Genomic DNA, 21942 nt, shown 5'->3' with positions numbered 1-21942 from the left:
TGCTAACGCTTCCTGCTCTTTGATTCTGGATCTTCCATATTCAGTTTCTGAAGAGCTTCACATCATAGTGAAAGTGTATATAAGTGGAAGAAAACAGACTTCTTAGTAGCATACACTTAGAGGCAATCCCTGGGCCACCAGTGAAGCAAACCTTTCTCTGCCATCATTGTGTCCTACTGGATATCTGATGTGGATGAAAGACTGACCTTACTTTTAGGTCCTGACTGTTTTCCCCAGAAATGGGGATTGAATCCAGGGCCTCACACCTGCTGAACACATGCTTTACAACTGAGCTATATCCTGGCTTTAGATCCTTTTGTTTTTTAAGTACAAATATGTATAGCCTCAAAGACCTGCTTTGGACTGGGTTGTAGAATGCTTAGAAGCCATTCTGTCAAGGGTGGAGATAGAGGGCTATGGGTGCCTTTGGTAGGTGTGTCCCGTTCAGCCTACAGCTGTGTGGAAGAGAAATTTATTTAGGATAGAGGAGGGATGAGTCAGTGTAAGGAAGGAGACTCAGAAGCCTGCAGGTCAGGTCTAGCTGGGACTAGAGCCTAGTCCTTGGTCAGTGCTCAGAACATTGCCCCGGATTTCCAGGTCACTGCCCTTAGCCCCTGTGTTACCAGTGCTCTCACCAGCCCATTTTAAAACTTGACTGCCTTAAAAAGTTTTACTATCTTTGTATTTGGTTATGGATTGATCCCTAATTCTTACTAGACTAGAACACAGTCCTGTGAGCATGTCTATCACTACCGGCAGAAAGAACCAGAGACTCTCATACATACTGCTTTCTTTCCTGAAAAAGTTATTTCTGGCAGGTTTGGGGCCACAATCCCCCAGAGAATTCTCTCCCCCAGCCGGAAGTCCCAGTGGTACGCCTCGGGCTGCTGTAGCTGGAAGGTCCCTGGCCCTGCCTCCCCGAAGATCAGGGGGGCGGAGACTCTGTCCGGGGGCAACGCGTCCTGGGAGAGCTAGACGGAAGCACTGGGACTGACACGTGGACTTGGGCGGTGCTGCCCCGTGGGTTGTCCTAGGCCTGAGGTGGGAGGGCACTGTACTGAGACACAACAGTGCCTATGCCATCCCAGCGCTCCAGCCCGATGCAGCAAACCCCAGAGGAGACCCGCAAGACCCCATCTGCAGTAGCAGAGGAGACACTATGGTCCAGGTGAACTGAGGTGTGGGTGAGTGGGGCTGAGGCAAGGAGGACATTTACATTTAGGGAGGGAGTTGAGATGCTACTTCATAGGACCTGAGTTCAGGGGGCACCAGACTCTAGGGGCTGCCTCCCAGCTTCCTGCCACTTTCACTCCTGGGATTGGCATGCCCCTCCCTGGACAGCCCTAGCCCAAAAGAAGGGGGAAAACACAGATGCTCAGCCCGATAAAGGGGCCCTCCTTTTCTTACCAGATACCGAAATCTGGCAAATGGCCCTTTTGCCCCTCTTCCTGCCAGTGATTCTGAGGTGTGGGAGGCAGGGCAGTGTTTGATGCTTGATAGGAGTCATGGGCTGGACAGATGCTCACAGACTAAGGATCCAGGCAGCAGCTCCATATCATAAGGCTTCTAAACTAGGGAGGAAAACAGTTACCATCCTCATTCATACTCCATTCCCACTGCTTCCATTGCTCTCCAGGTAAGTAGCCCCACAGAAACCGGGAGCAAGAAGGTGGCATCTGGCTATGTAACCTCTGTGAGGGTTCAAACAGGAGCCCCAAAGAGGGGGACCCAGGCTACAAAGGAGCTCACACCCTGCTCTGGCTCCTATGGTCCCCAGGTGGAGGTTCCGGACCCAGGGCCCAGAGCAGTCTTGATACCTCCCGGTCACCTGAGGCAAGAACCTGGATCTGCTGAAAGGAGAACCTTAAGATAGTACCACCACTGGACCAGATGAAGGCACCACAGGAGGTCATAGAGAGGCAGAGCACCAGGTCACAGCCCTGCCAGACAATTAGGGGAGGGCCAGATTCAGTGTGCCAAATGGGGAGACTGTGTGCCTGCCCTTACTAGCTCTCTCTTGCTGTCTGGCTCACCACCTTACTCCCTATCCCATGCTTATCCAATGCCTCTGCTTCACCTGCTCCTGGAGGCACCACCCTGGGCTTTTCTGAGAACTGTAAACTGTCCTGCCAGTTTTGCTGTAGGTTACAATTTAATGGCCCTGCCTGGCCCTTGCTTTACTGCTCTCCCTGTGTAGTTGCTCCAGTCACCTCTGGCAGAGGTGGTAGCCGAGAATTCTGGGAGATTTTGCAGGGTCAAGGTCATTCTCAACTCATGTGGGGGTAATAGTAACAGCACTAAATACTCTATCTGCCCACCACCTCCTCCATCCTTTTTCATGACTTGGGACGCAATGTACTCCTCAACAAATCTTGGAGTGTGAGGAGGCTGATGGAGACTGAGTTAGGGAGATATACCTCTGGAGTTCACTCTGGTCCCCTGGCCACTGGTGACAGTACATTTCCCCTCTCTGAACCAAAGGTCACGTGACCACCTGCTTGCTCAGCCCCGGATGCTGTGCACAGGCCATTTAACAGGAAACCAAGGCTGTAGAAGTCTGTGAGGAAGTGCCATGCTTGCTGAGAGTGGCAGACTGAGCTCTGGCTCCATCAGGCAAGTAGAGCTTTTCAGGCAGTCCTGACCCAAGCTCCTGGTCCTAAAGAGCTTTCAGCAAGATGGGGGCTCTTGACCCTGGGGTTCTAACTAGTCAGGCAGCTGGCCTATAGGGCCATCTTATTTTGTGTTACCGGCAATTACTGAGGATGTACCTTCATTAACCTAGCTAATATTGCCCACCCAGCTGAGGGAAAAGGTCTTGTTCTTGTCTCCAAGGGTGCTGGGATGTAGCAGAAGGCTGTTAGGTCCCAAGAAACCTGGGAGAAATGGCTAACCGAGGTGCCTATTTACATATCAAAGCTGCCAGGCTCTCCCAGCACCACAAGTAACTGTTACTGAGTCCTGGCTCCTCTTAGCACTTCTTACTTCAGCCCCTGAGCTTTGTTTCCCTTCCCTCAGCTTCTCTTTCCTTTAAAAAACCAGCTATTTCTACCATGTGTTCTGGTTTTTCTCCCTCGCCTGGTCCCTTCTGTTTGCCCTCTCCTTCTTTTCCTCTCTCCCTTGTCTCTCTCCTCTCATTACCCATTCTGTTCTGCTAGCCATGTTCAGTCTGGACTCTTCCAGATGCCTCTATCCATACTCTCAAATCTACAAATAAACCTTTTCCTCAACCATATCTAGGAACTGTCATGTCCTCGTTTTCATTCAGACAACACTTTGCCAAAGCCCTCTCCTACTCCTCTAGTCAGGGCACTGGTTGCCTAGGTTTTCCTGACTTCCCATGCTACCAGGAAGCTAGAGACACTTCTCATCTGGAGGGTGTGAGTCTAGCTAGCTTCCTGTTTTTAACTGGTCTTCTCCAGAAAGTAACAGGGATGGGCCATCATGGGTGTACCTAGGGAAGAGTGGAATGCTGGGTGGGTCCCTCTTGAACACAAGTGGCTCTCTGCTGCTTTAGTTCCATAAAGGAATAAAGCGCCTCATTAAAGATACCTCTGGAATCTTTATGTGGCTTTTCGTGGGTGAGTTAGCATTGCTCCTGTGCCCCTGGTGTGATCCTCCTGCCTCTGAAACAAACCAGCTGTGCTGCATATAGTGTCCTCACCTGCTCTGCAGGTGGGGCAGCACTTGAGGGCAGCTTGAATCGCTTGACTGGTCACCTGAGTTCCCAGTAATCAATGGCAGTATTGGCTCAGGACAATACCTGACAAGAAATGAAAGCAGAAAGCAGGAGGTGATGATCCCCTCCTGCCTGCTAGCCTATCCATGCCTTGTCTTCTCTTACTATGAAACAATAGTGTCTGGGATTCCCAGCCTGAGAGTAGCTGGAGCTCTGAGTCTTCCCCCTCTACCAGCAAGGAACTTGTTGATCTCATGCTGGGCAAGCTCACAGCTTGCTGCCCTCCCCAGTGCCTGAGGTCTCCAGATACGTGGCAGAGGGCTCAGCCTTTCTTGGAGAAATCTACTCAAGAGATTTCTTCCTGGCTCTGGGATTCAGAGGTTCCTTGCCCACACAGTGGAACCAGGATGGCCATCACCAGAGCAGACCTCAGAGGTTTCCCACCTCCCATGAGCTCTCTGGAGACACTTGGCTCCATAGTCTGGGGGCTGCTGCTGGACCCTAGAACCCCACAGTTCTTATGGAGGAGTGTAGGTGTAATGCCCCCCCCCCCAGGAGCCCACCTCATCTGTCTCGCTGTTACCTCCTCTCTGTTCTGATCGCTGCCCTTTGAGGCCCATGCCTCTTTCCCCCTGCTGGACACTGATCACAGAATTTGGGCTCCTGGCTTGTGGCACAAAGTCTTCTCTCTGCCATTTTATTTTGACTCTGCTGCTCTCATGAGCTTGTTCATTCTGCCTCCTGGCCCTCTCTTTTGACTCTGCTCCTGTTTACCTGTGACTCTGTCCAGCACTTACTCTATGGGGTTCTGGATCCACGCCACCTGCAGCCTTGTGTCTCCAAGCTAGCTGGAATCTGCTAGTTTGTGCCTTCCCTGCTCTGTCTGTGCCAGTGTCGCCTGCCTCAAGATTCTAGCCTACTTCCAAAGGACTTGTGTCTAGCCATGCTTCCCTTCTATCTGCCTTCTCCCAGAGAGGATGTCCTCCCTGAAACCCTACCTCCTCCTCCCAACTCAGACTCATTTGAGCACTCATCTCCCCAGAGGGTCCCACTGTTATGACTGTGCTCAAACCCATTTTATATTTTAAAAGTCTAAACTGTAGATTTTGTCTAGAATCACCATGAGGATAGTTAAGCTCAATCCCCAAACGCCCCAAAACAAACTCTCCACTGCTGTCCTAGATGGATGGTATGCTTATCACCATCTGTGAGTCAGTGTGGACATTCTAGTGGCTGATGACTGGCTGGCCAGTGCTGTGTGTAATATCCCTCTTGATATTTGTTGTGCAGGGTGTCTTTAGGAGGAGGGTCGCATGGGCCAAGAGCCATTCTCCACTGTCCTATTGTGGCAGAATCAGATCAGGTTTGCCTACCACACACTGTTAGTCACTCAGACAATGAGCTTTTACAAAAGAGAATCTGCTTGCCAAGTGACCATCCACTGAGACAACAGAGCAAATCTCAAATCGACCTCCCACTAGAGACAGGGCTCAATGACTGAATACTTGCCTAGCAGGAGTGAGATCTTAGGTTTGATTCCCAGCACTAACTAAAAAGAAAAAGAAAGAAAGAGACAGAGAGCAGATCTCTCCCTCAGTAGAGGGCTAGGGTCTTTACAGGCTGAGGTGAGAGAAATAATGTAGACCATAGGTCTATGCATGTGTGATTAAACTCACTAACAGTATCCAGACCTACATGTCTGTCATCACCGTCTTTCCCAAAATTGCTGATATCCAAATTCACTGAAAAGGAAGAGCCAGGACAGGAGGCTGGTCTGGTCTGGAGGGCATACCAGAGTTTCTGTTTCACTATCAGATTTCTTCAGTCAGCAGAATTCTCTGGGTGAATGGTAATCCAAAATTTGAATATTTAAGAAGCTAGCAAAAGATGCCTTTAATCCCACAATTCAGGAGGTAGAGGCAGGAGGATCTCTGTGAGTTCAAGGTCAGCCTGCTTCTACACAGTGAGCTCCGGGACAAAATAGACTCTAAGAAAGAAGAAAGCTAGAGTGGCTCATGTCTGTAGTCCTAGCACTCAGACAGCTGAGTCAAGGGGGTTGGTTGCTTTGAATCTGAGGTCACCTTGGGCTCTGTTATTCTAGTCTAGTCTACACAGATGAGGGTTGGGGGAGCAGTAAGATGTGGGTGGGGCAGAGAGAGAGGGCACTTTGCTTCCTATCCTTTCATCCAGCTAAGGCCACCAGTCTACCATATGACTTTGTGTATACCAGGAAGTTGTTACCATCAGAGCTCTTCTCAGGAAGCATGAACTGGCTCCTATAACTGAGCCACGTACCTCACTCTTCCCTTCTTAGCTGGGAGCCAAAACAGGGTCTGCTTCTTTCCCTCTGAGACTCTTTGCCTCTTCACTGTCAGCTGTGCAGTAAACCCCACTCAAGTGGGAGCCCTGAGATCCCAGTTGCAGTGTTATTTGAGATCTGGATGCCCAGCAACCTTGCCCAGCCAGAATTCCTCCAAGGATAACTACCCTGAAGTTCTCTATCTTCTCCTGACTATGCCATGCCCCCTTCCCGGAAAAGCTCAAGAGCTTTCCTGGGGTACTTTGAGGGCTGGCACTACTACTCCCTGGGAGTCCTCTGCTCCCCCTGAGTTGGGTTCCCCTGTTATAGAAAATTGAAAGCCTATGAATGTGTATTATTAATAGCCTATAATTATTGTGGCGGTTATTATTAACCCCCTACAGTATCAATAAAAGACACAGACACCTGATAGGGTTTTTTGTTTTTTTTTTTTTGGTTGTTTTGAGACAGGGTTTCTCTGTGTAGCCCTGGCTGTCTAGGCTTGCACTGTAGACCAGGCTGGCCTCCAACTCACAGAGATCTGCCTGCCTCTGCCTGCCTGAGTGCTGAGATTACAGACATGCACAACCTCACCTCACCAGTGAGAGACACACATACATATACTGTTTGTTTGTTGTTTTTGAGACAGGTTTTTTGTTTGTTTGTTTAATAGCCCTCCCTATTCTGGACTCACTTTGTAGACCAGGCTGGTCTCAAACTCACAGAGATTCGCCTGCCTCTGCCTCCCAAGTGCTGGGATTACAGGCATGTGCCACTTTGCCCAGCTACCAGTGATAGATTTTTAATAAGCCTTATTTCCCCTGGGGCTGGGCATATATAAATCCCTAAACTACCTAATTATCTCCCAGTCCCACATCCATGCCATTTGTAATCATTCTTATCTGAGCTACTTCCCACCCAAAATAATATAAATACTCGCATATGCTTTCCATCTGGGCTGCTTCTTTCCAGCCATGCCGATCCTCAGAGTCAATTTCTCCCAGCCACATGGTACTTCTTTACGTTAACCCATGGCAATCTGCTTTCCTTCCTTCTCTCCTGTACCCCTCTCTCCTTCCAGTGATCCTTCTTTCCTCCAAGCCTGTGAATTTTAGCTCTGCCTACCTCACTTCCCGCCCTGTCCAGGTGTGTAGGCATCTATTCAACCTATAAGAGATAATTTTGAGGCAAGGATTACAAACATCATTTTGGGTACCCGAGTGTCTGCTCATAGAAGACAGCAAGCAGACCTCGGGAGCAAAATAATTAACATTAGGATATAGCACCAGACCAACCCCCAACATTCCCCTGCTTGGCACATTGCCCTGAAGGTTGTTAGCTGTCTGCTACTTTTGGATCCCTTTCTGCAGTCCCACAAGAAACTTGAGAATATGGGCCATGCTAGTATCTGCTCTCAACTTGGGATCCTGGTGTGGTCCTGGTAGCCAGAAGAATGGGCTCAGGCTCTGAGCCTGTGAGTAGACTATCATGTATTTAACATGCCCCTATCCTGAAGGCTGTAGTACTGTTCTCAGCCCCTGTGTTTAGAATTGGCCTTATGTTCTGGAAGTCAGCAGAGTTGGTGCTTTCAAATGTTTATTAGCCTGCCAAAATCCCCGCCAAAGAGGTTAACTTAATTCCCAACCATACTGTATGCATGACCACATTCCCTAGCCCTTGGGAAGGCTAGTGATCAAGGCTAGCTATGGACCCTCGCCTGGTCCTGATCCTCTCTCTGTGTGTCTTACAGGCCTGAATGCCAGGCATGGACAGGAATGCTGCTCCTGGGTACCTGCCTGCTGTACTGCTCTCGTGTCACCATGCCCGTCTGTACTGTTGCCATGAGCCAGGACTTTGGCTGGAACAAGAAGGAGGCTGGTATCGTGCTCAGCAGCTTCTTCTGGGGCTACTGCCTGACTCAGGTGGTGGGCGGCCACCTTGGGGATCGGTAACCAACCTCCTCTCCCCACTTCTCAGGCTTGAGGGGGACCATTACCTGGGTGCCTCAGAGAGGTGGTGTGGTCAGTCCTGCCTTGCACACAGGAGAGGGAGGGGCTGATGGGAGAGGATCAACAGATATCTGGGGAGGAGCTTAGCTTTTGGGGAGAGGAGGTCAAGTATAGCAGCTCTGAGGCACTCTGCACAGAAACATGAAACAGACAGGGCAGACTCAGCCCTGTATACCATATTAAGCTCTGGATCCCTCTAAAGGGCAGGTCACTGCAGTGTCCATCACAAGGGCACTTGTGATGAGCACTGGTTAGTACAGTGGTTAGTGATAGTGCCCTTCAGCCCTGTCAAGTAGCCACTCCATCCTGGCCCTCCCTGTGTCTCCTCCAGCATCGGAGGTGAGAAAGTCATCTTGCTGTCAGCCTCCACCTGGGGCTTCATTACTGTTGCCACACCACTGCTTGCCCAGCTTGGCAGTGGCCACCTGGCCTTCATGACGTTCTCCCGAATCCTCACCGGTCTGCTCCAAGGTAAGGGCCATCTCCAGCTTCCTCCCTCTGATGCTGCCTTTTGACCTTGTCACCAGGAAGACTAGAGAGAGGAACATGTACACCTGTGTACCCGCATGCTACCTTTTGTTCAAAAATCTGTTCTGTATAACTAAGATATTTATTTTGAATGACAACCCATGTCTATTCATTCAGGGCAGGGATTTGGGGGGCGGGGGGGCTTGCCATATCTGTGTCATCTGTAGACAAAGAAGAGGTGATGGAGCTCCCCAATCCTGTGGTTCTCCTTCATAGGGTGGTGGGTATTGGCCCCAGGTCCCATGATCTCAAGCAGCAAGAACTGCCTTCTGAGGAGCCCCCTTCATTAACATGGTGATAAAAAGTTCCAGAAGGGAAGCAGGATGGTGGTTCCTGCCTCCCTGCTATGAGTGATAACAACAAGGGAGGCTGTGGGTTCCTCTGTCGCACCCCCAAAGAGACCTCTCAAGGAGTCTCTCCAGACTGAAGTTTAGAATACAATAGCGAGAATACTTGAGTTTTTTTTTATTTGTTTGTTTGTTGTTTGTTTTGAGACAGAGTCTCATTGAGTGTAGCCCAAAACTCACTACTTAGACCAAACTGGCCTCAAACTCAGACCAAATCTGCCTGCCTTTGCCTCCAGAGTGCTAGGATTAAAAGAGTGTGCCCAGCTGTTTCCAAGCTTCTAAGCTGCCTAGGAACCAAAGGGAATCCTGGGAGGAAACTGCCTCTAAGAATAGGTAGAGTTACTTTCCCGGAAGGATATTTATGTGTACATGGCAGACATATAGAAGTATATGGCTAACATATGAAAGTGTCTGACAGTGCCAGAACACAGTGGAGAGGCTGCTGTGCAGTCTCTGTGCGCACACATGAATGTGTTAGTGGGAGGACTGTCAAATGCCACCAGGGAGCTGATGCGGGGCATGTATGTATATATGTGCACGAACAACAGTCTGGATGTAGGGTAGTATGTCTTGGGGTAGAGGTGTTTTGCTTTGAGGCAGAGTGCTCTGCAAGGGATGTTTTATGTCACTCTGTATAACTCTCACCCTGAATTAGTTTGGTTCCTAATGTTGCCAAAAGCCCTGCTGGTCCCTTATAGCCCAGTGAGGTAACAGAAAGGACACATGGGCATCCTCTGGATTCACAGCCCAAACCCAAGTGGTGTCCTGGCTCTCACTGGCTGTCACTGAGCACCCATTGACAGCATTCTCTGCTTGTTTTAGGTGTCTATTTCCCAGCCCTGACCAGTCTGCTGTCCCAGAGAGTGCAGGAGAGTGAGAGAGCATTTACCTACAGCACTGTGGGTGCTGGCTCCCAGTTTGGGTAAGGTCCTGCCTCCCAGGGATCCAGGAAACTTCCAGCTGAGTTCTCAAGGTCCATCCTTCAAGTCCAGCATTAATAGTTAAAGTAGAGGTGCTTGAGAACTGTTGGCTAGTGCTAGGTTCCAAAGGCTGGTTGCTGTACCTCGTGTCTGTGCTGCATTTGTGAAAGTGCCTTATCTACTGTTTTTGCTGTGACAAAACAAAAAAAGCAGATTAAGAAGAAAGGATTGGGTGTGTGGGCGGTGGCACAATTCTTTAATCCCAGCACTTGGGAGGCAGAGGCAGATAGATGGATCTCTATGAGTTTGAGACCAGCCTAGTCTACAGAGCCACTTCTAGGACAGCCAGAGCTACCCAAAGAGAAACCATGTCTCAAAGAAGAAAGAGGAGGAAGAGGATGAGGAGGAGGAAGAAGAAGAGGAGGAAGAAGAGGAGGAGGAGGAAGAAGAGGAGGAGGAGAGATTTACTTTAGCTTGTGGTTTGCGGGTACAGTCTGTCATTGCAGGGAATTCGTGACAATGGGGCATGAGGCAGCTGGACATACTGCATCACAGCCAGAAGCTGAGAGATGAATACTGGTACTCAGCTTACTTTATCCTTCTTTCTGGGGGTGGGGGGTGGCTTCTTTTTTTACGAGGTCTCACTGCGTAGCCCTGCTGGCATCCCTCTGTCTCCTGAGTGCTGGGGTTAAAGGTGTGTGCCACCACACCCTCTCACTTTCTCCTTTTTAAGAGATTTATTTATTATGTATACAGTATTCTCCCTGCATGTGTGCCTGCAGGCCAGAAGAGAGAACTTAATCTCATCATAGATGGTCAATTCCCAGCCACCATATAGTTGCTGGGAACTGAACTCAGGACCTTTGAAAAAACAGCCAGTGTTCTTAACCTCTGAGCCAGCCATCTCTCCAGGCCCCTCATTTTCTTCTTTTTATTGAGCCCAGGACCCCAGCCCATGGTACGGTGCTGCTAACACTCAGTCTCGTTCTTCCTCTTTCTCCTCAGTTAAACCTTTCTGGAAATGCCTTTATAGACACCCGCAGAGGTGTGTTTCTATGGCGATTATAAATCTTCTCCAGTTGACAGTAAAGGCTAACAATCACAGCATGCCTGTGCCTTTCTGGATGCTGTAAGATGAGGCTCTAGCATGTAGACTAGGTAGGTCCATTCTCTGAGACATCCCTATGTGGGCATCATGGAGGAAGGGCCACTACTGGTATATTGATAGGACCCCTGGGAGGTTAAAGGGGACTTCCTGATGCATTCAGCCTTGGGTCTACTGATGCTGAGTTCAGGATGGGGAGGGAAGGAGAGAGGGAGCTGCAGAGGCTGCCTGTGGAAGAGGTTAACTCTGCCAGGTAGGTTGGCCTGACTTAACACTAAAAACACAGTTCATGCTGTGAAATGTGAATGTCAAAGAAACAATAGGGTTCAAAATCTACAGAAGGGTTCACTACACATCTTCAGTCCCAGTTCTGATGTCCTGCACAGCAGACAGGGTTCTATGCATGGCCAGCAGGGGTGGGGAAAGTACCTGAGCCAGGGGTAGGGAACTGCCCCAGGTGCCAGTCCTGGGACACAGACGAATGCACAGGAAGAAAGGAAGCAGCTCAGCCTCATACCAGAGCCCAGTGTTCTCTCTTTATTCTTGGGCGAGTGCACAAGGTGGGTGGAGGTTGAAGGCTGAAGCAGAGGTGCCCTACATTGTATCCGGGGCTTAGTATCCTGGAGTCAAGGTGAAGGTTGTGGGGCTTGGTGTTGGCAGCCATGCTTTTGCACTTAGAACTTTTTCTGGAATATCATCCTTTATAATATATGGAGGGGGAAAAAAAGAGAGAAATTTCATTTCAGTGTTTCCTAAAATACCTTTTTATCAATGCCTTCACCCTGCCCCTCGGACATCCACATGGCAAATGGTGGGCCAGTTTGAAGGTCTAGAAGAAAGAGATTGAATATTCAGCTGAAGTTCTCATGCTGAGTCCCCTCACCTGCTCCCAAATTCCCCTTGCCCCAACTGTCCCACCCCCAGTCTCCTTGAAGAAAAAAAAATAAGTAAGGCAGGGGTATCTGAGTAGCTCCTTTCCCTGGGGGCTTGACTCATTTGTGGATAGCCACCAAGGTTACTCCAAAACTGCTCTGTATCTCCCAGGACACTGGTGACCGGGGGTATAGGCTCCGTGCTCCTGGACTGGTGTGGCTGGCAGAGTGTCTTCTACTTTTCCGGTGGTCTCACCTTGCTCTGGGTGTGCTACGTGTACAGGTACCTGCTGAATGAGAAAGGTAACTGCAGTCGTGTGGGCCGGTCCCTGTGCCTCCTCCGCTTGCAGCAATACTTCAAACATCTGTGGCAGAAACCTTTTCTGGGGAGAGCCAACGAACCTCTACTCGCCCCAGACAGGGCACCAACAACAGATCCAAGAAACAAGTTCACTCCAGTCTAGCTTAGCTCACCCCAGCAAGGATGACGATGGTGACTTCCCTACAGCTTGACAGATGGAGTCCCCTTCTTAGCTAACCTCCCAAGCCACTTGTGGCTGGGGCAATAGTACAGAAAGCACAGGCAGAAGAGGCTGGAATGTCAGGTGAGGGTCTAATGGCCAACAGACTCCATATTGAGGGTATCTTTGTGGGTAGTCATAGCTGTCTGGGGAAGAGAGTAATAACCAGATCCGAAAACCCAAGTGCTGAGCCCTCAGCCAGCCCCAGCTCTGGATTCTCATCATTCTGTTCCATCAGGGCTGAAACTGACACAGGATGTCTAGTACGTGAAGGCAGGTGGTAGGACTAGGCTGTCTTCAGGTAGCAAGAAGGGGCCTCTGAGGGACTCCAGGCACAAGTTAGACATAGAACTTGACTCTCATGGGTATTGCCACCTGATAGGCACTGTCTAAAAGGGACACTAAGATGCACCCTGACTCCTCTGCTGTGTTAGGAACGACATGGTATTCCTAGTCCTGAAGCTATCACTTTGAAATCATTTGTTCCCACAGACCTTGTCCTGGCCCTGGGTGTTCTGGCACAAGGCCTACCTGTGGCCAGCCCCTCCAAAGTGCCCTGGAGACAACTCTTCCGGAAGGCCTCTGTCTGGTGAGCTAGGGTTGGCATGGCCAGGCAGAGTGTGGGTGAGGACAGGACATGGGGCATGACAGCCACTGTTGCATGGAGCTGGCTATGCTTGGCAGGACCCAGTCCTGACACTCCAGCAAATGCCCCGGATTTCAGAGAGTAGGGCCTTGGTGTCCTTCGGGAAGGAGTGGGCTATACATGGAGTCAGTGTCAAAAGGGGCTGGCAGCTGTTTAGATCCCTGAGCCTGGTACCCCACACAGGGCGGCTATCTGCTCCCAGCTGTGCTCAGCTTGCTCCTTCTTCATTCTACTCTCCTGGCTGCCCACCTTCTTCAAGGAGACCTTCCCTCACTCCAAGGTGGGTCATACTGCTTGGGTCCTCACAGGGTAAGGATGGCTAAGCTTGGGCTGTAAAGGCCCCTGTGTGTGGGTGGTTGCATCCTTGTCTTGGAAACTCCATTTCTCTATGGCCTTCAGGCCTGGAGATGACAGTCCATTTGGGAACAGACACTAATTCAAGGCTATGAGAGCTTTGAGAGCTGTAGCTACCTCAACCCAAGACCTTGCTCTGCTGCCCAAGAGAGCCCCCTCTCTTAGGACTGACTAGCTAATGTGCTGATGCCACATCCAAGGGAGACCTGTGAATCCTGGAGTTCTTGGGCTGTGCAGTCCCAGGCAGACTGGCTTGGCTCTAGCCCTGTTATAATAAGGGGAACATGTAGGGAATGTGGCTTCAGGAGTTAACCATTAGTGGGCTCAGTTCTTGCCCAGGGGGCTAGAAATGGGCTGGTTAGGGCCTGTCTTCCTAGAACCCTCTGCTTTTAGGCCTTGCCTGTGGGTGGGCAGAGTTCAACTGATGTGGCGAGACTGGAGTGGTCCTCTTGCCTGGGTGTCACCTTGAGGCTAGGTGCCACCCTGGCCACCTTTGAGGCTGCACCTCTCCCTGCAGGGATGGATCTTCAATGTAGTACCCTGGCTGCTGGCAATTCCTGCCAGTCTATTCAGTGGGTTGCTCTCTGACCATCTCATCAGTCAGGGTAAGTGTTGGGGTAAATTGTCATAGGTAAACCACATCCTCAAGAATCTCACTCCCCTCTCGCAGTACAGTTGCATCACTGGGGAAAGGCCATACCACCATCCCATGACAGACAACTATCCTTTAGAGTCAGCCCAAGGAATGGAAGCAGCCTGGGGCTGAGGCGCCCATTGTGTCTTTCTTGATCTCCCCTTTAATGGGAAGGATTGGGGGAAGCAAGAGAATCCTAGTGAACATAATCCTGGACCCTGGACAGGGAAAGAAAAGTATCTGGTAGTGCCTGACATCACAGGTACCTAGATTTGCTCTTGAGTCTTCCAGAGCACCGGGGGCCACACTGTAGCCCCTAAGGGGCAATGTCCTTATAGATTCAGGTATGGAAGACACATGTACATGTGTCCTCATTCTCTAGATAAAGGTTTTCCTTAACAGAAAGTAGCACACATTCATTGTGGCAAGACCAGAAAATTTGAGGAAACTCAAAGAAACTGAACTAAGCTTGCCTGATAGCTTGCACTTTTGTAATACCCCATGGGGCTGCCCTTCCATATTTCTACCCAGACTGCACCACAGGAAACCCTCTGACACATATACTGTACATGATAGGGAATCTCTGGTCTTGAGCCCTGAGGCGTTGCCCTGTGTACCCTCTTTCCTCTTCTGTGACTCTGTGGGTGGGACTCTATTGAGAACACCTTTAAGGGCCACCCAAAAGAGCTGATAGAAACTCATCCTGGTTCTGTCTTCCTGTTCAGGTTACAGAGTCATCACGGTGCGTAAGTTCATGCAGGTAGGAAAATCATTTGACTCCCTTACTTTATTTTTCTATTGCTGTGATAAGACACCATGGCTAAAGCAACTTATAGAAGAAAACATTTATTTAGAGCTTCCAGCTTCATATTGTTGGACCCCAAGACCATCATGGTGGGAAGCATGGTAGCAGACAGGCAGGCAGACATGGCCCTGGAGCACTAGTTGAGAGCTTACATCTTGAGACACAGCCACAAAGCAGAGAAAGAAACACTAGGAATGCTGTAGTCTTTTGAAACCTCAAAGGCCACTCTTAGTGATGCACCTCCTTCAACAAGGCCGTACCTCCCAATCCTTCCTAAACAGTTCCATCAACTAGAGACCAAGTATTTAAATATATAAGCCTATGGGGACTATTCTTATTCAAATCACTACATTCCTCCCTGGACATCCCTATTTTGTTCTGGTCTTCTGGGACCTGAGGGTTGTGTATGCAAATCCCCTGATTTCTGGAACCAGGCTGATATCAGGTACAGGCTGGGAAAACTGCAGCCAGGTTTCATAGTCCCAGAACCGTATTTGCTCCTAGGTGTTGACAGAGTCAGCTCAGATTTGAAAGTCTGTAAGATATCAAACCATCAGAGGCCAGTCCACAGCAATAGAACCCAGAAAGAGGCTACTGCAGGTGGCCACTGGAAGATGCTCTGGGGTCAGTATTGGCTAACCTGAGAACCTTCTCAGAGTTCTGAAGATGGTCTCTTCGTCTCTCTGTGTCAGGGCAATAGAGTAGGGAAGGCTGAGCCTGGGAGGGATTTTTAGGCAGAACTATTCTGATCTTGTTCAGAACATTAGGGGTCTTTAAGTGGGGCCAAGCCAGGATGAGCCATATTGGCCAGCATGACTCCTGGCTCCTCACCAGCCCTGTTCTGCAGGTGATGGGCCTTGGCCTATCAAGCGTTTTTGCCCTGTGTCTGGGTCATACTACAAGCTTCCTCAAGGCTATGATCTTTGCATCAGCTTCCATTGGCTTCCAGACCTTCAACCACAGGTAAGGGCCCATGACCTCATACCACAGGGCTGCCTGTTTTTAGTGCATGCTGGTTCAGAGGCCTATGAAGGTGGGGTTAGGAAAAGCTCCCCATAATCTGTTAAAATAAGTAGATCTGGGTACCAAGCCAGGGTCATTCAAGAAAACAAGGACACCTCCTCCAACCCCGTGCTGAGAGTAGGGCCTAGGAAGAGGCATAAACACCAGGCTTGATGCTCCTCTGCAGCCTGTTCCCTTCAGTTTGCATCTTTTCTCTTATTTGTAGTAGTAGCAATCTAGTTAAGCATCTCAAAGATGCATTAGGAACCCAGTTCAAAGCTGTCTTAAACTGACAAACAGCAGACTGCATTTGAGCCTACTGCATGCTTCTCTGGTCTTGTATACCTTCTCAGAATTAGCTTCTAGTGCTGTGTCAGCAAGAGGGTGGGAGAGCTGAGGTGTGGAGTATATGGTGCCAACAGGCCTAGCAGCACTTGGCAGGTAGGGGCAGGGCAGGCTTGGGTGTCTTTTGATGACTTCAAACCCTCTCTTATGTCCTAGTAGCCCCTTCAGGCCAAGTAGAGGTAGCCAGGCCTGTGGCCACTAACCTGCCTTCCTTCCTGTTTGCCATAGTGGTATTTCAGTCAATATTCAGGACCTGGCCCCATCCTGTGCTGGCTTTCTGTTTGGTGAGCTGCTTGCTTATCCCTGCTTTATCTACTGCCCTTGCCAGTAGGTTATCCCAGGGGATGGAGGTGGGAGCTGTAGGATCAACAGTGGGTCTTCTCATGATGTCTCCCTCCGCACTTTCCTGTTCACAGGTGTGGCCAACACTGCAGGGGCATTGGCAGGTAAGGGATGGCTCCAGGCCCAGGCCTAGAGTTCTTTTGTTCTTTTGGTAAAGTAACTTCTACTCCTCTGAAGTAATTGTTGTTTCAGAGGCTCTAACCTAGGCCTAGTCCAGGAAGCTTCTAGCCTCCATACTATCTAATCTAGGCCTAGAATGTCTTCAGCCTCTGAGACTTACTGCTGAATAAGCCCACCCTTTCTAGCTCTTTCTGAACTCTGGCTGGTTGGTTCAACTCAGCTGTTCTGGATCAAACTTCTCTCCAAGCTGATTTGATTCAGTTTGGCTTCTCTCAGCTTCTGACTGAATCGCTCTGCTGCTCTGCTTAGCCTCAAACTAACACTAGCAGTCTGTCCTAATTCTCTGGCTCGTTCTGCCTTCACCTGTGTCTAGCTTGTTCTCTCTTCAATCTCTTTCTGTAAAACTCTCCTGGTAAAAATTGCCTCTGAATTCCACAAACTGAACTGCCATGAACTCAACCTCACTGCACTGCCTCTCAACTCACTGACTCACCCAACTGCCTGAACAGAACTCAGAGATCTGCACGCATCTGTCCCCTAACTGCTGGGATTAAAGGTGTGTACCGCCATACCTGGACCTAAACTTTTCTTTACCTGAAACTTGTTCTATACCAGGCTGCCTTGAAATCAGAGATCTGTTTGCCTCTGTCTCCTGGGATTGAAGGTGTGTCTGTATTCCAGCCAGATCACAGATCTTTTGCCAGAATGACCATTTAATTCTGAATTAAAAAGTCTCTACATTCTTTGTTTTGGGTTAACTAATAAGTGAGCATGGGAAGGAGCTTAGATGGGGTTCATCCCACCTTGCTCATCCAGTGCTGCTGAATGGGGTCCCAAAGTCAAGGTAGGGCATAAGCACCAAGATGGCCCAAGGAGAGTCACAGATATGCCAGCTGAGGTGTCACTTGATTTGGCTGATGGTGGGGGGATCCACAAGCCACTCTCCCCTGACTGACACCAGGTCTTAATTAGTCCTGTAGTTTGGGATACCACCTGGTCCCTCCCCTGAGTATCTGGGCTGACAGACTTATTCTCTACCTTCTGTTTTGTTTCCCTTGGGCGGGACATGGAGTAGGGAGACCATCAACATGTGACTTAGAATGGCCTGTGAGGACTCCGTCTTCTAAGACCCACCTGAGTCTGAGTCTCCAGTGGCCCACAGTTCAAATTTCCAAATTTATCCCAGGGTCTTCAGGGCATTTATATTCTGCCCTGCTCTGCCCCAGAGCTCGCTGATTTGTGGGGCCAGCTTCCCTGGAGCGTCAGTCAGTCTCTGCCTCTCTTGTCCAGGTGTTGTAGGCGTGTGTCTGAGTGGCTACCTGATTGAGTCCACTGGATCCTGGACCTGTGTGTTCAACCTGGTGGCCATCATCAGCAACCTGGGACTGTGCATGTTTCTGGTATTCGGGAAGGCCCAGAGGGTGGACCTGATCCCTACTCATGAGGACCTCTAGCTCCCAGACTGTCCAGTCCCATCAAGGACCCTGATGTCAGCAGCTTAAGGACAACAGCTCTGTTGGTGAAACTGTGAATCATCACCTCACATATAGGAGCAGACAGCCAAGACCATGGTCTCCTGGGGAACGCAAATGAGTTGGAGAGATAGGTAGAAACAGACACCTGAGTACACAATGGCCTGTGTCAGGAGTAGGGTCATGGCCTCTCTGAGCTTCAGTGTATCCATCTGCTGGTCAGGACCGTCCCACCCTCCTCTCAGGTTCAGTGGGACTGCTGCCTGGGATCGTGGAAGCCACATTGCTGACAGGCATCCTCCCCAGCTCCAGTCCATCTGATGTGTTGAGGATGTGTTGTATGCTGGTAGATGTTCAGGAGCAGCTCTGACCCTCACCCACCCCAGGCAGCATCCTACCTCTGTCTCTCCAGCAATGATAACCCAAGTTGTCTATAGACATTAACCCATGTCCCCATGATAAGACAGGCCCACCAGAACCACAGTTCAGAAGCTATGGTTTCTGCTTCTCCCTGGAAGTCAGGCTGCCACTCCAGCTGGACCCGTGTGCAGTGGCCTCGAGGTCCTTGCCTGCCTCTACAGACCCCAGTCCCCTTCCTGTGGATCACTCAGCACTACTGATGTGTCCTGCCTGGTCAGGCAGGTGCCTGGCACTTCTCAGGCTCTGCCTGGATTCTCCAGGTATCACAGACCCCAGAACAAGGTGAAACCTCCCCCCACTTTCTAGCCTTGTTTTTCTACCTCCCCTTTTATACCTTGTGGAGCTGGTGGTTTCATGAACTGATAATGAATTCCAAGATTGTAATTAGATTATCTTTATAGATATGTTGAGTCTCACTAAAGTCTTATTTAAGCAAAAATTATTAAACTATTTAAAAGAAGATTGTTGTTTTGTTTGACACTTTTTGTTGCATGAACTTTTCCTGGGGAGGTAAACAAGCTTCTATTCACCCCTACTTAGATCACTAATGACACACCAAAAAAAAAAAAAAAAAAAATGGTTTCCCTTAGCCAGGCACAGTAGCACACACCACTAATCCTAGCACTTGGAAGGCAGAGACAGGTGAATATCTCTGAGTTCAAGGCCAGCCTGGTGTACATAGTGAGTTTCAGGATAGCCAGGGCTATGTAGAAAAACCCTGTCTCAAACCAAACCAAACCAACCAACAAACAAAAACCCAAGCAAACAAAAATGGTTCCACCCAAGTTTAACTTGATGAGCCAATGAGTTTGGTTTGGGGCTTTTTTTTTGTTTTGTTTTGTTTTTGTTTTTGTTTTGAGACAGGGTTTCTCTGTGTAACAGAGCTGGGAACTCACTCTGTTTACCAGGCTGGCCTTGAACTCACAGAGATCCTCCTGCCTCTGCCTCTCAAGTGCTGGGATGAAAGGCGTGTGCCACCACTGCCCAGTTTACCAATGAGTTTAATTGGAGTTATTTACAGGAACATGGGTAACTTAGAGGTGGCTATACCACCAAAGAAAAGTCTTTCTCACCTAGGAACAAATTGGGGGAGGGGTGGGCTTGCATGTCTAAACTGCCTCATAAAGTCTTTTTCTCCTCTATGAGGGAGTGCTCGTGTACTCCGTCTTATGAGGCTCTCATGCTAGTAATCAGCTGCTCTCATTTCAAAATGGCCATGTCATGCCTGGAAGAGAGCATTCCCCGTGAATCACCTCTAAAAATGAACATATGGAGGCTGGGTCGAAGGCTCAGTGAATAAAATGCTTGTTGAACAGGCATGAGAACCTGAGTTTGGGTTCCCAGAACCCACATACAAAAGCCTGGTACGGTAATGTGTACCTGTGACCCCAGCAAATCCCAGGGCTCACCGACCAGCTAGTCTAAACGGTCGATGAACTCCAGGCGTAGTGAGAGAACTTGTCTCAAAAAAAAAAAAAAAAAAAAAAAAGGAGTACTGTAGAAGAAAACATCTGTCGTCCATCTCTAGCCTCCTCACGCACCAGCATGCGCTAGCACGTGTGTACACACACATCATTGTCTTTTTATTTTTAGAGAATGAACACGTGTTGAGGACATTCTATGATCCACTCGTGAGGAGAGCAGTGAGGTGTCAGCCAGATCAGAGGCAGTCCTCAGAGCAGAGATATCTATAGGCCAGGAGCACTGGCGTAGATGTAAACCCTCACTGCTGCACTTGGGGCATCAGCAGTGTTTTCTCACCTGTCTGCACAACTCAGTAGTGTACACAGATCTCCAGAGCAAGATGCCCTGAACCAGATGTGCCAGACATGACATATGAGTACCATGGTCTCCCAACTTTGAGTAAAAATGATCTTTTAATGCTTAGTTTTATGCATGTGTGTGCATGTGTGTGTGTGTGCGTGTGTGTGTGTGTGTGTGTGTGTGTGTGTGCGCCACATGTATGGGGATACCCATGGAGACCAGAAGAGGACACTAGACCCTCCCCACCCCCAGAGCTGGAGTTATAGGTAGTTGTAAGCTGTCCAGTGTGGGAGAACCAAACTTGGGTCTTCTGGAAGAGCGGAAAATGCTCTTAACTAATGATCTGGCTCTCTAGCCTGGCCTCCTAGGATGGGTCATGATCCCTCAGTCAGAGGAGCTTCCTAGGAACCTCAGGCTGTGCTTCCAGAAGCTCCCATAGTTAAGTTTCTGAGGCTAGGGAGCCATACCTAAGAAGGCTCCTGTGCTGACTAGTGTTTTGTCTATTTAACACTTTAGAGTCATTTGGGAAGAGGAAACCTCTATTAAGAATATGCCTCCAACAGATTTCCTGTAGGCAAGCCTGTGGGGCCATTTTCTTCATTAGCGATCGATGTGGGAGGGCCCAGCCCATTGTGGGCGAAGCCACCTCTGGGCATGCGGTCCTGAGTAGTGTAAGAAAGCAGACTGAGGAAGCCGCGAGGAGCAAGCTAGTAACTTTGCCGAAGTTCCTATCTCCAGGTTTCCACCTTGAATTTCTGCCCAAATTTTTCTCGGTAACAAGGTGTGACCTGAGAGTTGTAAGCTGAAATAACCCCCTTTCTCCTGAATTTGCTTTTGGTCATGATGTTTTACCACATCAATGAAAGCCCAAGGCAGCCCCTTCCTGCAGGTTCTAGGGGTAGAGCCTGCCTGGAGTCAGTCTCCTCTCTGTCCTGTTTACAGGTAAAGTTACATTTATTATCTTGCATTTTTTTAAAGTGCAGTCAGTGGGTGGCTTTAAGCAGATTGCGTTGTACATTCATCACACCAACATCTAAGAACTTTGTCAACTTTCAAAACAAATTTGTCTCTATCAAGTATTAGCTCCCTTCCTTACCCTTAGCTACAATCACCCATCACTACTTTTTGTGGATGAATTTGACTCTTTTTGCACCCTCGTGTAAACAAACTATCACATAGGCTTTGTACCTTTGTGAATGGATCATTTCTTCAGCACAGTGTCCTCAGGATTCACCAATGTTGAGGTAGGCATCAAAATTTCCTACTAGCCAGCTGCTGGTGATACATGCCTTTTAATCCCAGCACTTGGGAGGCAGAGGCAGGTGGATCTTTGAGTTCGAGGTCAGCCTGTTCTACAGAGGGAGTTCCAGGACAGCCAGTGCTACACAGAGAAACCCTGCCTTGAAAAAAATTTTCCTACCTTTCCAAGGGTGGATACTACTCCATTGACTGGGTCTAGGAGACGGTTCAGTACTCATGTTCTTGCTTCATATGTGAGAGCACCTGCGTTCAGTCAATTTCAGTACCACCAGGGTGGAAGGAAAGCCAGCTCCAAATATTTTGTTGTGTGGGTGTAGTGGTTTGAATGAAAATGGTTTGAATGAAAAAGGCCACAGGGAGTGGCCTTATTGTAGCTGTGGCCTTATTGGAGTAGGTGTGGCTTTATTGGAGTAGGTGTGGCCTTGCTGGAGTAGGTGTGGCTTTGTTGGAGGAAGTGTGTCACTAGGGGTGGGCTTTGAGGTTTCAGAAGCTCAAGCCAGA

The 21942-nt window shown here is 49.3% G+C and overlaps 1 protein-coding gene across 3 annotated transcripts; it reads left to right on the top strand.

Moving 5' to 3' along the window:
- Positions 1–1069: 1069 nt before the first annotated feature.
- Slc17a9 (solute carrier family 17 member 9) lies at positions 1070–18877 on the top strand. 3 transcript variants are annotated; one of them, XM_055596286.1, is made up of 13 exons: positions 1070–1168; positions 7726–7923; positions 8316–8455; positions 9682–9781; positions 11929–12059; positions 12770–12866; positions 13107–13203; positions 13795–13882; positions 14637–14671; positions 15564–15679; positions 16292–16347; positions 16480–16509; positions 17816–18877. In XM_055596286.1, exons 1-13 carry the CDS (start codon positions 1077–1079, stop codon positions 17977–17979), a joined length of 1344 nt encoding a protein of 447 aa, XP_055452261.1. In that variant the 5' UTR covers positions 1070–1076; the 3' UTR covers positions 17980–18877. The 3 variants fall into 3 exon arrangements, with proteins under 3 accessions (XP_055452261.1, XP_055452263.1, XP_055452262.1); XM_055596287.1 differs by lacking the exon at positions 1070–1168 and adding an exon at positions 2554–2613; XM_055596288.1 differs by lacking the exon at positions 16292–16347 and having other exon boundaries at positions 17816–17912.
- Positions 18878–21942: the final 3065 nt, after the last annotated feature.

The sequence above is a fragment of the Psammomys obesus genome, unplaced genomic scaffold, assembly GCF_907164565.1.
Source record: "Psammomys obesus unplaced genomic scaffold, mPsaObe1.curated_primary_1811, whole genome shotgun sequence".
Lineage (NCBI taxonomy): Eukaryota > Metazoa > Chordata > Mammalia > Rodentia > Muridae > Psammomys > Psammomys obesus.
Note: the sequence above shows the minus strand (reverse complement) of the source record. Positions and strands in the feature narration are given on the sequence as shown.

Coding starts and splice junctions, on each gene's coding strand:
- Slc17a9 (XM_055596286.1), top strand. CDS start 1,077: ATGCCATCCCAGCGCTCCAGCCCGATGCAGCAAACCCCAGAGGAGACC. Junction 15,680..16,291: donor TTCCAGACCTTCAACCACAG/GTAAGGGCCCAT, acceptor TGTTTGCCATAG/TGGTATTTCAGTCAATATTC. Junction 16,510..17,815: donor CACTGCAGGGGCATTGGCAG/GTAAGGGATGGC, acceptor TCTCTTGTCCAG/GTGTTGTAGGCGTGTGTCTG.